The sequence below is a fragment of the Octodon degus genome, unplaced genomic scaffold (genome assembly GCF_000260255.1).
Source record: "Octodon degus isolate 3935 unplaced genomic scaffold, OctDeg1.0 scaffold00034, whole genome shotgun sequence".
NCBI lineage: Eukaryota > Metazoa > Chordata > Mammalia > Rodentia > Octodontidae > Octodon > Octodon degus.
The window spans coordinates 8,403,834-8,420,614 of record NW_004524610.1 but is presented as its reverse complement, the minus strand read 5'-3'; the positions used below and the strand labels follow the sequence as shown (position 1 = coordinate 8,420,614).

The 16,781-nt window shown below is 47.5% G+C and overlaps 1 protein-coding gene across 4 annotated transcripts in view; it reads right to left on the bottom strand.

The window, feature by feature from the left end:
* Positions 1–16,781, bottom strand: part of Ncoa7 (nuclear receptor coactivator 7) — a 120,513-nt gene that overhangs the window by 31,683 nt on the left and 72,049 nt on the right. For 3 of the 4 annotated variants that reach the window (XM_023714190.1, XM_004630240.2, XM_023714189.1), the window contains exons 6-10: positions 15,336–15,449; positions 14,665–14,790; positions 12,963–13,147; positions 6,640–7,688; positions 5,809–5,977 (exon numbers count right to left, since the gene is read on the bottom strand). In XM_023714190.1, the coding sequence (XP_023569958.1) occupies positions 5,809–5,977; positions 6,640–7,688; positions 12,963–13,147; positions 14,665–14,790; positions 15,336–15,449 (1,643 nt within the window). The remainder of the gene's footprint in view (positions 1–5,808; positions 5,978–6,639; positions 7,689–12,962; positions 13,148–14,664; positions 14,791–15,335; positions 15,450–16,781) is intronic. The other variant, XM_004630241.2, reaches the window with a different exon arrangement.

Below are 16,781 nucleotides of genomic sequence, written 5' to 3'. Positions count from 1 at the left end.
GAGGCAGGTAGGCTACATATATTCCTTACTGAGTCTAACCACTTCTTTCTTTAAAAGGAAATAATCTTATTTCTGAGAAAGAAAACACAAACAACAGACAAGCACACTAGTTTTGATATGGAAGGGTACCCAAGCCTACAGAATACCATCCTCTACGTATTCACGTCCTTAGAAAGTACTAGGAACTATGTCCAATAGCTCTTCCCCAGGCCTCAGGGCCCTTCCTTACTTAGCTAGAACTAGTGGTGCCTGCCCAGAAGGAAGCTCACACTCAGCAACTGCTCAGAGATATTCTAATTACTGAGCTCTCACTATGACCCACTTTTCAAATTAAGAAATTTTATTTTTAGGGGAAAGAGCACCAGTCCAAGGCCAGATGAGCTCCAAAGGTCAGACGAGAGCCCCGCGTCTGGCTCTCAGGGCAGTTTTCTTGAACCCCAGTTCCCAGCAGAGGATTCGGGCGGGCGAGTGCGGAGGCGAGGTGGAGAAGCAACCCATGGCCAGCAGCAAGGACTTTCCTGCTCGCGGGTCTCTGTTCCCTTAGGGTTGTGTCCAGGTAACACTGGTGCTCCTACGGGGGCAATCTGTTCTATCACTGCATTAGTAAGTTATTCAAACTTTTCACTAAAAGCTTTAGCAAAAGGTGTTTTATGACAGGGCTTAGTAAAACAAACAATATATGCAAATGAGTAAATCCTATTAATACAAACGAAAGGATAATTAAGTCTTACATGGAGTCAGATTTCTCCAACTCGAAGCTACTGTGGTTCACAGCCACGTTCAGCTCGGTGTGGTAGCAGGCCAGGGCTGACACTGGAGCAGGGCTTCCCAGCGGGAAGCGAGCCTGCCCACAGGACGTCCCGCACTGTCACGGGACTCCGTGCCTATGGCAGCTGGGGCAGCTGCTGGTATGCGGTGGGCAGAGGCCACGGGTTGCTCAACACCCTGCAGTTCACAGGATTTCGCCACCTCTGCCAGCAAGGAACTCGACAGCCACAAATGTCAGCAGGGCCACTGTGCAGCACCCCGCGGAGGTGTGCAGGTGAAACAGCCCTAAGGAAGGCTGGAAATCTGGAAGCTTTTCAGTGTCATGTTGGTACTCCTGAAGTTTTGGATTCCAAATGTTCTGTTTCAGATTTCACAATTCTGGATAAACAATGGTCACTTGGTAAAGTACACGCAAATATTCCAAGATCCAAAAAATGGAAATATGAAACAGCTCTGCTCCCAACTGTTTCAGATGAAGGATTTTCAACCTGCACTAGCTTATGAAAACAGAAGTGGCATTATCCATCATCCTGATGGTTAAGTTAGCACAGGTCTTTGAGGCGTGTGAGACTTTTTTGGTACTGGGAATCAAACTCAGGACCTTGCACATGCTAGGCAGGCACCTGTACAGCTGAGCTATCTCACTGGCTCAAGTTCTTAAAATATTATAGATGTCCCAAGCCCACTAGGGTCATCTGCAAGTGTCCAACAGTCATCCCTGATTCTGTAGCATTGGGGTGAAACACACTTGTTCCCCAGGATGCTGAGGGTGCTGCCAGGGGTGTGTGCAGTTGCTCAAGAAGAAACTGCCAGTTGTCCAGGGCACAGGGAGCTCTTAGATCTTCTACAACTCAGACCAAGGAAAATATTGCTACTTTGTTTTCAGGTAGTTTTTAACTGTTCTCCATTTCCAACTTCTAGCATCTGAACATTAATAATTTCTGTAGAGGGGAAAAAAACCACCCACCCAAAACAACAGTCCTAACAAATGCCACCTCTGCTTTTCACCTGGCCTCTCCTTGTCCACCCTCTATGCTTTCTTCCTCGTTCACCCATCATTTGGTGACGGGGTTAAGGGAGCCGTGGAGCACCCCAAAAAGCAGGGGCCACTGGTAGAGCACACTACTTACAATAACACACAAGGAGAAAGCAATATTCTACGAAAATGTATTAGGGTCCTCAGAAGGAAACACTGAGGTGACAAAGGGACCAAGCTCGAAGGAGCAGGAGGGAGGCGAGGGAAGGAGACAGAGAAAGAGTGAAGGTGTGCTACACACGTGTGCCAGCTCCCCACAATACCAGCATCACGTACTGCAAACGGACAGAAAAAAGCAGCAAAGGGTCAAAGAAACCTACCCTCAGCGAACAAGCTGTCACATCTCTAAAAAGGAGACTCTGCAGGCTGGGGAGGGAGCCACTGTGAGGGTGACTTCACACGGCTCCTGGATCTCTGACAGACACATGGGGCCGTGAGACAGGAGGAAGGTTCAGAACACAGACCCCTTCAGACGCAGGTGGCACAGGAGTCTAGAAATTCTCTGAGCAAGCAAGCCACCGTGGGCCACTTCTCGGCTCCTCCTGAAGGACGCGCGCTGAGCGCTGAAGAGCTCACGAATCACAGTAACAATGAGCTCTCTTCCTGTGCTCCTGCATGTGTACTGGGAATTCATCACAGTCCTGCCCAACTGTTTCCTGTTAAACTAAAATGTGGGCTCCTTCAGGGCATGGAGAGGTGGGAATACAAAAAGGTAGCAATTATAAAAAATGTTCTAAAATCTGTATTTAAAAAACTATCATAATTAGCAATAGTGAAACATAGTAACACCAAGAAAATAGTTGACTTATTAATAATTAGCTCAAGAAAGAAAACTCTACTACGGAAACACAAGTCCATCACAGACACCATAAAATATAGTATAATGGAATCCAGCAAACGACCTACTTTGAAAAGCTCACAGAAACCTCTTACATAAGAGGCCAAAGAGAAGTCCTACTTCAGCTTTGAAGATTTCTTCTGGCTTAAATGTCAGTAAAAAGAATTGTATGATGGTGGGATTGCTTAATTATGCTACAAGATTGTGTGGTACATAAAATCCTCATTAATGGCAATACAATTAAAACAGTTTTCTAATTCATTTTCCTAAGTGACACGTGTAGTTGGTAATTTTTCTGAAAGTGGATGAACGCCCTCATGACCCGCAGTGTGGCTGAAATTTTGGTGCTGTGCTTTTCTCATTTATAAAAGGAGGACATGGCCTAAATCTACGATCATTACAATCATTTTTTTAAAGGAGGCCAAGCCTCTCCTTTGGTACAGGTTACAGGACACGCATGGTGATTACACTCACTCTGTATCTCTTCTTTCACTCCCTTCTCCCCTCCTTCTCCCTTCCTTGGAAGCACCTTTCCACTTGCAACAGACTTATCTCCCTGCTGTCTGCTGCCTCTCTTTTCAAACTACTTATACTTCGGTTTCTCACACATTGGAAGCTGGGTGACGTTCAGGCTTGTGCATCTAGTTATTTCACTTAACACGATGGCCTTAAGGTACGTTTCCTGTTAAACGAGTTGCTCGCACGGATCCCTCTTCATGGCAGAGCACCATGCACCGTATACAATCACTTTTCTTTTTCTTTTTGTCTTTTTGAGACAGAGTCTTGCAATGCAGTTCAGGTTGGCTTTAAGGCCGCTTTGTAGTCCAGGCTGGTCTCAACTCACAAGGCTCCTCCTGCTTCAGCCTCATGAGTGCTGTGACTATAGGTGTGCACCACCGTGCGTGGGCAAATTTTCTTTATCCATTCATGTATTGATGGCTATCTGTACCTGTATTTATCTATCTATCTATCTATCTATCTATCTACCCATCTAGTATCTTTTCCAAGATTTGCTATTATGAGTTTTGTTGCTATAAACATGGAAATTATAATTGTAGGACTCCAATTTTAATAGGCCTTCAGAAATTTACATAGCTTCTGCTCAAATATTTTAAAATAATAGCTAAAGACACCACCTTCTTCCCACAGTACTCCTCCTTGGAAGTCCAGGCGAGCTCCTGTGCGGGTTGTGGGCACAGGGCAGGAAGGACATGACACAGCACAAAGCCAATGAGAAATGTCCATGCTGACGTGGGCTGATGTCTAAGAGAGAAGATCCCTTAAGAAATTCAACAGTAAAAGTACTATTACTTTCACACTAAATTATAATTTATTAAAAGTGAGACAACTCTCGTAATGGGAATATCACTCTGGGCAATAATCATCCAGAGGTACCCTTGCTTCAATTTTTTAATATTTTGCACCGGCACTCAAACTCAGGACTGTGTGCTGGCCAGGCAGGTGCTGTGCTCCTCTCCACACAGCCCTCTTGTCTGGATTAACTTGCTATAGAATTCAAGCTAAGGGTGCTCACTGCGGGGTTCTGCACTCGTCACCTGCGTGATCTGATAGGTCTGCCTAGTGACCAAGTCCTATGAGCAGTCAGGAAATGTGAGGTGTGGCTTTCACAGGCACAGTGACCGGCACGTCTGTGACGGCTTGTGTCCTCACGTCCCCCAGTGCTGCATGCACCCACTGATGGGGCTTTTCAGAGCCGGCTGGATCTTGGGCGTGCTGCTGGGACTGAGGGTGCCTCACCCTGCGTGTGGGGGGCACCATGCAAAGGGTGAGTGGCCTGGCTGGAATACGTAAGATGGAGAGGCGGGGTGGAGCTGCTTCCCGCGTCACTGCTTGTGCCTTCAGCCTGCTGTGGGCTGTTCCTCCTCGGCCTCGCCACCCTGCCCTGGAGGCAGCTGAGCATGGCCCGAAACCTCTGCAACTGTGACCTGAATAAGCCTTTCCTCCTGTAATTTTGGTGTCAGGCATTTTTTTTCTCAGCACTGAGAAAAGTAACCAAGACGCAGGTCTCTCCTGAAGGTATTTTCTATTCTACGTAGACCAAAGGAAAACATTTTTTTTTCCTAAGAGTATTTAGACACGATCTCACTATGTAGCCCAAGCAGGCCTCTTACTGTTTTTCTAAAATGAACTATTTCTTAATTATTTTTCTTATAAAGAGATCTTCAAGTGAGACCCTGTAGATCCTTCCCTAAAATACAAAAAAATAAAAAAAGAGTCTGTTAGAAAGAGAACTTCAGTGATACATTGCTAACAAATTTCCATGACACTCTGCCACTGTAAACTTTTCACATAACCAATAAAATGTCTTTTTTGGAGACACTTCAAAGTACAAGTCTCTCCGTATTCTTCGGTTCACTACAGCGCTTCCACAACAGTCAGGGTGTGTAAGGAGCTGAGTGCCGCCCATGCATGGAGGGAGACAGAACTGTGGTACACGGGAAGCAAATGTGGCACGCGGGGAGACCCTGTCACTGGGAGCAACATGAGCAGGCCTGGAGGCACCATGCCAGCTGAAACAGACCAGACGCAGAGAGGCAAACGAGAAATGTTCTTACTTACACGTAGAAACTAACAAGTGACTGAGACTGGGCCTGGTGGCGCGCCTGTAATCCCAGCACTTGGGAGGCTGTAAACAGGAGGATCACTACGAGTCTGACCTACATAGAGAGACCCTATATATCCTGTACATGCAGTCCTAAATACAAAAAAAAAAAAAAAAAAAAATCAAGTACAACTCATCGCACTTGTCTAATGCACTCGGCTGGGTCTCAGCGTGCCCCATGGCGTTCCTTAGCCCCCAAGAAGAGTGCTCCAGCGGCCGGCCCTGAGAACGCCTGCACCTTCTGTGCTTGAAAGCAAGGAGGCCCGGAAATGGCCCAGCACAAGCGCCTGTGGAGGCCGCGTGGTATCACAACCTCGGTTAGCAGGGAGCCCCTGAGCACCCTTCTAGCAACTCCACAGCCAACAATCAGGAGAGCGCTCTCATCCAGGAGGAAAATCTACCGTCTGAAGCTCAGGGACACCGTGCTCCAGGGAATAGGCCAGCGCGTCCCCGCCGCCATCCTCTGCATGTCCTCTGCCGCCATCCTCTGCAGCCCAGTGCTCTGCCGCCTGCCCCCAGGCTCCCTGTGCAGCCTGCACTCACCTCTCCCGAGGCACCGCGAACCAGTACTCAGGCTGCTTCCTGCGCCGGCCATACTGCTGGACCATGGCGGCCGTGTGCGTGGCAAAGGACTTCCGCATCGGCTTGCCCACTCTGATGCACAGGAACATGGGTGGGCTCTTGCTCTTTTCTTCTTTCGAAGGAAGGATATCTGCATTGCACATGACAAAGCTGAAATGTAAAACTTAGGACGAGTAAATTCTGCACCAAAGGAAAAAGCTGTACAGCGTCAGGTGGGAGTGCATCAGACGAGGTGCTACACACTGGAGAATCACACGAAAACCAACTCAAGAGCACACCTGCAGGACCTGACAGTCCCCGGCACACACATCAGTGAGGGGCACGAGGAAGCATCATGTCGCTCTGCAATACAATTTAGAATTAAATCTCTTAAAAATCATCTTAGCTGGGTGTGGTCCTGGATATCTGTAATCCCAACACCTGGGGGGCTGAGGCAGGAGGACCTTGAGATCAGCCTGGGCTACACGGTAAGACCCTGTCTCAAATAATGGGAAAAAAAAAAAGTGAAACTCTTGGTTTAGAAATGCAGGCTAAAAATAGAAAGGTACTTGAAAGATTTTTTTTTTTAAATAAAATAAACAACTTTTGAAGTAGAAATCAATGATATAATTTTGAGTTACAAAATAGCCTATTTCATCAATTTTTACCTTAATGATTACTACTAGCAGTGAGGACGCGATCTACTGGGAAAATGCTGTTCTCAAATAATTGTACTACTTTGGCTATTACAGACACAGGCTTCAGAAAGCCGATTATGCACCAGAAACATGGCACTAAAGAAAAACAGATTACCTTCGATGGGCACCTGAATCCTCTTCAGCAGCCATAACTGAATTTCAGATTTATTGTCCATCTGGAGGCCAGGGCAGCTGCTGTCCAGGGCTGGTTCCGAAGCGGAGTCCAGAGACTCTTTAATTCTATGTTCTCCCACATCAGTGTCCACCTGGAGAGCACGAGGCGCCCCGTCCTGCCCTCCCTGGGTCTTATCTGGATCCTCTGTGCTCTCAGGAGGCGGATCGCCCGCCCGGAGGAGCGAGCTGCTTAGGGTGATGTCGATCCCCGCTGGCTCAGTACTTCTGCTGTCACTCAATTTTGCCATCTGCAAATTGTCGGAGAGCGGGGGCCCTTCTTTATTCTTGTTTAGGTAATACTCAATGAGTTTAACTTTATCTAGATCTTCGTGGATACTCAGTGAGTTCTCCACTTGGCCTTCTGGGGAGCTGGACTGCTTGTCCACCTCCGGCTTGGTGTCTTGCTTCTCACACGTCTCTGAATCCAGGGTCCCTTTCAGCTCGGCATCGCTGTCTGCGACCGGGATGCTCAGGCCTGTCTGCGCCCGCATCTCTGCAGTGGAGGCGTCTGTCTTCAACTCAGTCTTCTCCCCTGCGTCCCGGTCAGCTGGAAGGCACTCCTGCACAGTGTCTCTCCTGTCCTTTCTGCTCTCAGTCTGAGAAGAAAGCTCTTCCAAGTCCACAAAGTCCTCGTCTTCCCCTACCAGGCAGTTTTCTTTGGCTGTAGATTCAAACTTGGGGTGCAGCTCTGAAGGTCCCCTGTGCAAAGCAGTCTCCTCAGGACATCCGCCTACACTTCCTCTTGTGGGTTCCAGTCTCGAGAACCTCCCTGAGGCAGAGCTGCTGCCAGGTTCTGTCTGCACACACACTGCGGGTTTCTCCAGGGAGCCTGCTGCTGTGGACTCGGAAGTCTCTGTCTTCTCTCCGTTCGGCTGCCTTTTATCCCTGCTGATGGTCTTGAACTTGCTGAATGGGTTGATGTCCCTTTCTGAAGCCAGGTCCTCCCACTCTCCAGGCCTGTACAGAGGACAAAGATCCTGAGGTCGGTCACTGTGGGGGAAATGGCGGTGCACATGGAATGTTAAAAATAACACAAAAGATGTGACGGAGGAGAGGCAAAACATAAACATAACTTCAACCAAAACTCAAAATGTAAGTATACCACAACTTAAATTTAAGTTAGGGGCCAGGGACAGAGCTCAGCAGCACTAGTGCCTGCCTGACAAGTGCCAGGTCTTGAGTTCAATTCCTGGTACCAAAACAAAACAAAACAAACAACAACAAAAATTTAAGTTAAAATGATTCTGGGACAAGAAAATGCAACAGATTTCAAAATGAAACATAAGTCAACTGAAAGAAATGGCAAGAGAATGAAGCATGAATTGCACATCTCAGTAGAAGTATGTAGATGTTTCAGAAATTACATATGAATGTGGAGGTGTCGCCCATAAGACTTTAAATACAGAACAACAATGCTTCCATTTTTCAAGAAGAAAAGGATAAAGAGGAGATACTCTAGTACCACTGATTAAAACTCCTTAAATATTCACAGCCTTTGCTTTTCACACAGCAGTGGAGAACACAACTGTTCTCCTCCTGAAAGGCTCGTGGACTCTGCAGCAATTTAATGACTCTCTATAAGGTCACTGACCTTGAGCCATGAATTCAGGTTTATGTGCTTAGATTTAGATGCTTCAACTGCAACACCTGCTTGTCCCAAAGAAGATGTGAGAGGCATCTGTTAGTGTCGTGGAAAGACACCGGGGTCCTGAGTTAGTGAAGTTATATATGAGCAAGTCCTAGCAAAAAGCTCTATAGTGCCTATCTCATTTCTCAGCTATATATTTGCTTGATAGCAATATAATTCTACTTTATAGCAATGGACCATCTAATTTATCAGCTGAAACAATGTCCTGGGTATAGTCAATTATTTTTCCTTAATACCACACGCCTTTTTACACAGATTCGAATTTTACAAAATAGTTACTATAAAACATATTCTCTTTGGTTCAAATTAAATGATCAAGAAAAACACGCTCTTTGGAACTCTGATTGGAACTATGATTGGGTCTCAAGGGCCCCACAGTTCCCCTCCCCACTACTAGCAGCACTGCCACTGCTGGGTTCAACACAGGGATAGAAAGATCCTCTAAAAATAATATTTTCAAGTTCAGAAATAATTTGGTATTCTAAAAGAGAGCAGATCATCTCACAAGTAACGCTTTATTACTTGACTTTAAAATAAATGATCACAGCAATAAAGCAGCCAAACATCAGGAAGTTTCTCAGGTTATGTGAAAATTGTTTCCTTGATGCTATTTTATAAATCACTTGAATGAAATGGCCAGGTTTTCTTCCAAGAGAAACTAAAAGTCTACATAAAACTGTTAGGCTCTCATAAACACTTAAGCAGGTTTTTGCTTGATCACTCAACTTCATAAGCACCTGCTGAGCAGCTAGATGCCACGTCCTACACAGCAGCAAGACAGTATTTGCTCTGCAGGAACTTCCACATGCAGAAGGTCCTGCTGGACACTGAGATGCCAAGAGACGCTGGACATGCTTCTCTCAGCGCAGCGCAATGCAGCGCAATCTGCATATGGAATCTCAACAATGAGGCACACTGAATGGGGTAAGTAGTCCTCCAACAACACCCCAAGCTCTTTGTGTATTTGATAAACAAGCAAAATTTTCTTCTGGCAATACCCAAGCCCCTCTCCTCTCCCGTCCAGGACACGACCCACCACTAAGAACACACCGGGCTTCCCTGCATCGCAGTGCCTCTTCCCTCACCTCACATGCTCCTCTCGCTACCTGACCCACACGGCCAGTTTCCTACTTGGGTCTATGTAGCCATCTGCCCTTGCTCCACTGCAGCTGCCCAAGAGCATGAATGGTGGCAGCTGACTCAGCAGTTAATGAATATTCCCCTAGACTTTGCCCAACCAGACTTCATGCCAGTCAAATCAGTTCTTCCTTCTTACTCTGGCAGTGAGAGTTACAAAAGCATGAAAATACAAAACGTAAAAGCAAGGCTGGAGAGATTCTATGTAAATCTCGCTTAAAGCTTTTTACTAGGGCCAGTGAGATGGCTCAGTAGAATAAGTGCTTCCCTGGCAAGCACAAGAGCCTGAGTTCAATCCCCAGTTCCGAAGGAAAAACAAACAAACAACTTTTTACACACCTTGTAGCTAAAATTTGTACTTGTTCTGTCATTAAAAACTCTCAGAGGGCTGGCCAAACAGCTCAGTGGACTGAAGCACCTGCAAACAGGCGCAGGGGCCTGCTGTGCCGGCCCGGCTCCCGGGGCGCACTCAGATGGCGATTGAGACTGGGCGTGCCTGTAATCCCAGCTCTTGGGAGGCTGTAAACAGGTGGACCACTATGAGTCCAATCTCGTAATGAGACCCTGAACACCCTGTAGACCCTTCCCTAAAAACAAAACAAAAAAACCCCAAAACACCTCTCAGTAATAAACTAAGCAATTTCAATTTTCTTGTTGGATTTTTTGAGGATCTGAATATGCACTTCAGGCTGGCCTTCAGGCTGAACTCACTAAATGGTCTGCCGGTCTCAAACTTGTACTAATCCTGTTGCTTCAGGCTCGTACGTGTGGGGACTACAGGTGTGTGCCACCACACCTGGAATACGTAATCTTTAAAACTGACTAAATTCTGAAGATAATAAAGTTCATTCGTATTGACTCTCCTCTTGGGTCCCATATTGCTTCTTGGTACAATATGATTCTTCAGAACAAAAACCTTTCATAGACTTTCACTGGAGGCAGGAACAGCACAAAAATAACATCAATGGATTAGGAATCAATTATTTATGAGCAAATCTTACCAAAAAGCTCTACAATGCTTATCTGATTTCTCAGCTATATATTTGCATTACAGCAATATAATTCTACTTTATAGCAATGGACTATCTAATTTATCAGCTGAAACAATGTCCTGGGTACAGTCAATTATTTTTCCTTAATACCACATGCCTTTTTACACAATTTGAATTATACAAAATAGTTACTATAAACATACTCTCTTCAGTTCAAATGAAATGATCAACAATAATACGCATTTTGGAACTATGATCGGAAACGTCTCAAAGGCCCCACAGTTCCCCTCCCCACTACTAGCAGCGCTGCCACTGCTGGGTTCAACACAGGAACAGAAAAATCCTCTAAAAATAACATTATATATATATCTCTTCCTATGTATTCCAGACTGGCCTTAACCACTCTGTGTCCTCCCGCTTCAGCCTGCATGCTGGGACACCCAGCCAGGGGCCACTTGTAACTCTCCTCTGTCTCCCACACCTCCATCCCTGCATGCTGGGTCATTAAACACAACCTCACATTGCAAAACTTTCTGAAAAATGTAGCTTCTGCTGTATGCTTACGCAGGATATTCAGTGCAGTAGGCCGAGGCGGTCTGACAGGCAGTCACCAGCGGGGAAGAAACGCCCGTACTTGTCTGGCCACCCTCCAAACGCAACTCTTCACTATTCTCGTCTTCTGGTCTCCGGGTCACAGGGCCCGTGCTTACCGCACCCTTCCCTTTGCCTCCTCTCCTGCCCCATCTGGACCCGGGCAGGCGGTCCTGCCCTCTCGGGGCTCTCACGAGCGCTGCGCGCACTGCTCTGCCCACACCACCACTGCATGGCTCCTGTCAGATGCTGGCAGGACCCAGGCCCACTCCTGGCCAGGCCTTGTACAAAATAAGCGCAAAACCTTAACCCCAAGCCAACTGGCTTTTCCTCAGTGACACACCTTTGATCACTCGGGTGGCATTCCCGCACAGAACTTATACATGTATCAAGCACTCAGCTATCTTCTGAGGGTTTGGATGGATGAACTGTGTAGTACTGTAAGCTGAGGAATACCACCTACTTCTGCTTCCAGCCAGAGGATCAGGGGTAACTTCACTATGACCCTGTACTGCACAGACTGCCTGCTGAACCCTTCATGGAATAGGAAACCAAGTTAAAAAGAACTCTGTACTCCAGTCCTGGCAGAAAATCAGGGGTGCTGGCTCCAGGAAGTCCCAAGATGCAGGGCAAGGGTCACGGAAGTCCCCCAGAAGTGGGAATGGTGCACAGACACCCCAGGGGAATGGTGCACAGACACCCCAGGGGCTGTTTGGATTCTTCCCTTGGCTCCGCCCTTCTTCCCAGAGCTCTGAGGGTCAGGTGCCCTGTGAGGACTCCCCTTTGTGCGCTCTCTGAGGTTGCTGGAGGTGTCTGCTGCTGACATTTATGGAGCGACAGCTGAGACAGGACGGCCACCTCCAGATGAGGCTCCCCAGCTCCGTGATTTTCTTTATGGAGACCTTTTATTTAAAAATTACTTTATAAAATTTCAGCATTGTAAGACAAAAGTAATCAGCCCTGAAGTAATATTCACCTACATTTCAGAGAAAAAAACAATGAAGAGTCATAACTCCTCAAGCCACGCAAGGCAGACTGCGGCAACATGTGTGTGTGTGTGTGTGTGTGTGTGTGCGCGCGCGCGCGCGCGTCCTCACACTATACACTCAGATCTCTCCTAATGCAGGGTTCAAAGCAGACGGGAGAGCAAGACTTCCCGACAGGTAACTGAACCAAAGGTAAACACAACCCTTCTTAATAATTCAACCCAAAAGGGCTGGGCCTGGCAGCATACAGCCATAAGCTCAGCACTTGGGGTGGGAACATCACCTTGAATTGAGGCCAACCTGGGCTACACAGAAGATAAAGGACAATCTGGACTACATTGCAAAACCTTGCCTCACAATAATCAGTAAAGAAAAATACAATCGAGAAGGAAATACTCTTTTTTGTGGGGGGACAATCAGGGTACATTTCTTTCAGAAAAACTATCTTCTTTCATGAATTCATTAAGAACATGTACTACTTCTCAGAAAATAAGCCAAATATCATGTTTACTAGTAGAAGCATTTGCTGTTTTTTACTTTTTTGATTTCATCTTCTTATATTCAAATTTTCCATTTTCACTGACTTTTACTGCTTTGACTTATATTTATTTATTGGGTTTTTTTGAGACAGGGTCTCACTATGTAGTTCAGGCTGGCCTTGAATTCACTATGTAGCCCAGGCTGGGCTTGAACTCACAGCGACCCTCCTTCCTCACAGCCTTTCAGTGCTGGGATTACCAGTGGGCGCCACCACACTTTGCTTATTTTTCTAAGTTTTAAATTTACCACTTCCACTGTCCATGTCCCAGCTGAGCTCTGCACAGCCCTTGCTTCTACAGTACCCTCACTGTTACACTCCATTCCGTCTCTCAGCACCTCCCTTCCTGGGTAGGAAAGAAAAGTTTCTTACGATGGCAGGGCGTCTTTGATCTTCATGTGGGAGATGTCGTTGTACAGCGCGATGGACACCACCTCCTCCATGGGGCAGATGAGGCCGTACTCCTCACAGCCATTCTCGATCACCAGGGGGTCAGACTTGTGAGGGTCGAACATGATGTTGTTGGGGGTGACAATCATGACGCCGCCGACCACACCCTGCAGACACGGGGCAGGACATGGCTGCTCTGGCAGAGGCTTTGGGGAGCTATGAAGGAGCTGCAAGCTACCCAAACCACCCCTCTACGAACTCTGCGCCCCATGTCCCCCACACCCACCACGCTTCACAGCCACAGCGGCAGAGCCGAGCCTGGGTCTGACGCAGCTGCAGCAGTGCCACTGTGTGAGACTGAGACTGCACGCACCACTCTGGGTCCCCCAGGTCTCTCTGAGGATGAGAGGGGCTGTCCTGTGTGCTGTCCTGACAAGGGCCAGGGTGCCGAGCAGGAATCTGAACAAAGGAGCCCGGGAACAGCCAGGCTGCATCCTGTGGGTGTCTGTAGACCCCAGCCCGAGCCCAGCACAAGGAGCGTGAGGAGTACAGCGCCTCGTGGCCACTGGGCGTGGCTGCGCTGTGGAAATCAAGGGTGACCAACACAAGTGTGTGGCTCTGCAGCGTCCGAGGAGGTCGGGCGACTTAGGCCTTCACTGGCCAGGGACAGGTTATTGACCAGGGACGGAAGGATTCAGATGCTCTTAGGGACTCTAACAGTCATCTTCATGAGCATTTCTGCATTTGAGGCATTATTATGTTTGTAAAGTTACAAATGCACGTCAGTAACTTATTTTCCAGCTGTGGAACCGATAGGAACCCGGTGATGAATGCAGAACACCAGCACAGCAGCTCTTCTGAGGTTCACTACAAGTCTGACTTTTTTTGTGTAAAACATCAACAACCGAAAAGCTAAAAACAGGCAACATTGTTAATACTAGCATTAGTGGTAGCAGGATAAAAAATTACCATTTTTCAGATTAAGTCATAATTTTTTTACATGAATTAACTCTTTTAACTACCACACCTGGTTAGTTACTTTTTATTTATTGATTTTTGTCCTTATTTTAACTTTTCTGTTTGTTTTTGATACTGGGTTTCACTATGCAGTTTGGATGCATAGCGGTTCTCCTGCCTCAGCCTCCTCAGTGCTGGGATTACAGGTGTGCACCACTATATCTGGTTTGGGGGATTGCACAGCACGCGCAGCATTCCGGGACCAGCATGGCATGTGGTACTGGGAACTCACCTTGGGACCTTGTGCTTGCCAGGCAGGTGCTTAGACTGCTCAGCTATCTTTCCAACCCTATTGATCTTATTTTATAGATGAGAAAAATAATCTTCAGGGATTTCCACCCTTCACCTGTGGTCTCAGGAGGGCATCAGAGGTAGTGAGCTTTCTGATAACCACTTCCTGCACCTAACAATTTCACTGTACGAAGGCCCCGAGAATTTCCAGGTCTGGATGAAGGGTCAGTGCTGACTCCAAGGTCACAAGGACTGACCTCCTCAAGGTCACAAGGCTGGTACAGTGCAGGTTATGAAGACTCCAGAACCACAACAGATGTTCGTTAAATCTCGAGTGGAAGCGCAGGGAACTACCTCACCGCAGGCTTCCTTGCGCTGACTTACAGCTTCTGTTTCCTCAGATTCCAAGAGAAGCAAACACAGCGGTGCCACGTACCTTCCCGTCGGTGAAGTAGCGACAGTTCATTTTCAGAAACTTCACCACGCCTGGCTCATCTTCTTCCGAAGTAGAGGACAAGACTCTTTCGATGGGTCTTAAGGCCTTTCTCGCTAAGTCAGCATCCTTAGGAAAGCGCAAATTTCCAAAGTCAAATAAAAGCAATTTTTCAAAACACTTTATGTGTATAAAACAAGTTTTATAAGCTCCCCTGTCAGTACAGCTTCTATGCAGCTTAAACATACTTTGTCCTTCAAAAATACTGTGAATGCAACAATAGGTACCCAAACCCACTTAATTTTTTTTTAAATGGCCTATGTCTGAGCCCACACAGGGCTTATTCAATGAATTAGAAGATAATGTAATGAAATAATTCCTAGTAGATTTCTGACTGCAGTGCTCTAGGGAAGGAAGGCGCACTCATGATCGGCGCAGCTCACTGGCAGTTCAACTCCACAGCTCTACCCAAGGCCCAGGTTCTCATCTCTGAGATGCTTTTTCTTGGAGAGGATGCATTCTCTGGACTAAGGAAGCTCACCCAACCCCAGTCCTTGGCATGGAATTTTGGACATGGCCTTGTACAAAGCAGCAGGTGGGTTCTGCGGCTCATGGAAAGAGCTTGTGATAAGAATGAACGCGGGGGGGGGGGGCACCGCGCGGAGCATACGTACGGGCAGCTTGTCATACTCAGCATCTGATGAGGAAGGAGAGACAGTGGTGCCAGGGCTGGAGGACGAGAGCCTCAGGGCACTGGCAGGAGAGCTGGCATCCGGCACGAAGAGGACCTGAGGGCAGGAAGCGCTGAGTGGGGACAATGGCCAGGCAGATGGGCAGGATGGGGCCTCGGCTCAGATGTGGGGTAATTAAACACTGACCCCCCCCCCCCGGGATTCAATAAAGCCATGAGAGACCGTACAAGGTCTCCTAAAAAGGACCTTGTGGGCAGGAACTCAGAAACATGCATCTTAGGCTCCTGCTAGCTGCTTCCACTTTGGCCTTTGATTTAAACTAAAATTCAGAAGGGCCAGCCTGATAGCTTAGGCACAGCACAGTAGCCATGTCAGCCCCGCCCCTGGGGCACACTGAGACAGCAATTGAGGCTGGGTATGGTGGCGCGTGCCTGTAATCCCAGCACTTGGGAGGCTGCATACAGGAGAATCACTGAGTCTGTTCTATGTCGTTAGACCATGTAGGCCCTACCCTAAATTCAGGAAATAAATACACTAAAATTCAGTGTTTACTGACAATTATCATTCTAAGATTCAGTCCCAAAATGTTTCTAGACAAGGGAGAAGCACAGAAGGTGTGCTGACTTTCACTTCATGACAGTGATTGGTGCAGGAGCAATGGAGGGGCTCCTAATGGTGGGGAGGCCTCGGCTTATAGCATTAGAGAGTCCTTTTCCTTTGGGAAGAGCAGCTGCCTATCCCAGGGCAGAGCTTGGGTTCTGTGGGCAGTGACACTTCCCTCCACTGGAGGGAGCAGGACCACTGCTCAGGATGTGCTTGCTACCGCAAGCTTGTGGGAGTGGGGTGGCCTGTTTACTTAGGAACCCCAGGTTGGCCAACACTCACACCCTACTGCACCCCAAGTATGGGTTGGGAAGTCAAGACCTGAAGGTAGGTACCACGCTGAAGGCCCATCTTTGCTCAGACCTGAGTGAGGCTCCCACTTGAAGCTGAGCCACTGGTGGGAACAGGCGTGTCCATCAATCAGGGTCTTACAGACAAATCCATAAATGATACAGAGCCCCATGTACCTGTGCCGCGCAGCAGAGGCCATGGGACCTGCCTATGGATGCTGCAGGAGACCAAAAAAGGAGTGGCAGGTGAAGCAAGTACATCCAAGTGGTGTCCTGCTGAGCAGGAGCCGGGTGGGGTGGGGAAGAGAAGAACCTTCCAGAGAAGGGACTCAAGACAGGCAAGCAGCCCTTGCCCAAAGAGCGGCTTGCCTTAGAGCAGGAAGCGTTTCAGATTTTTTGGGGGGAATTATGAAAATTCTGCATACACTTTACCTGGTCAACATCCCCGGCTTTATTAAAAATCCCAAATCCAAAATGCTTCCAATGCACTCAAACAGACTTTGGAGCATTTCAGTTCTCAGATTAGGGCTGCTTG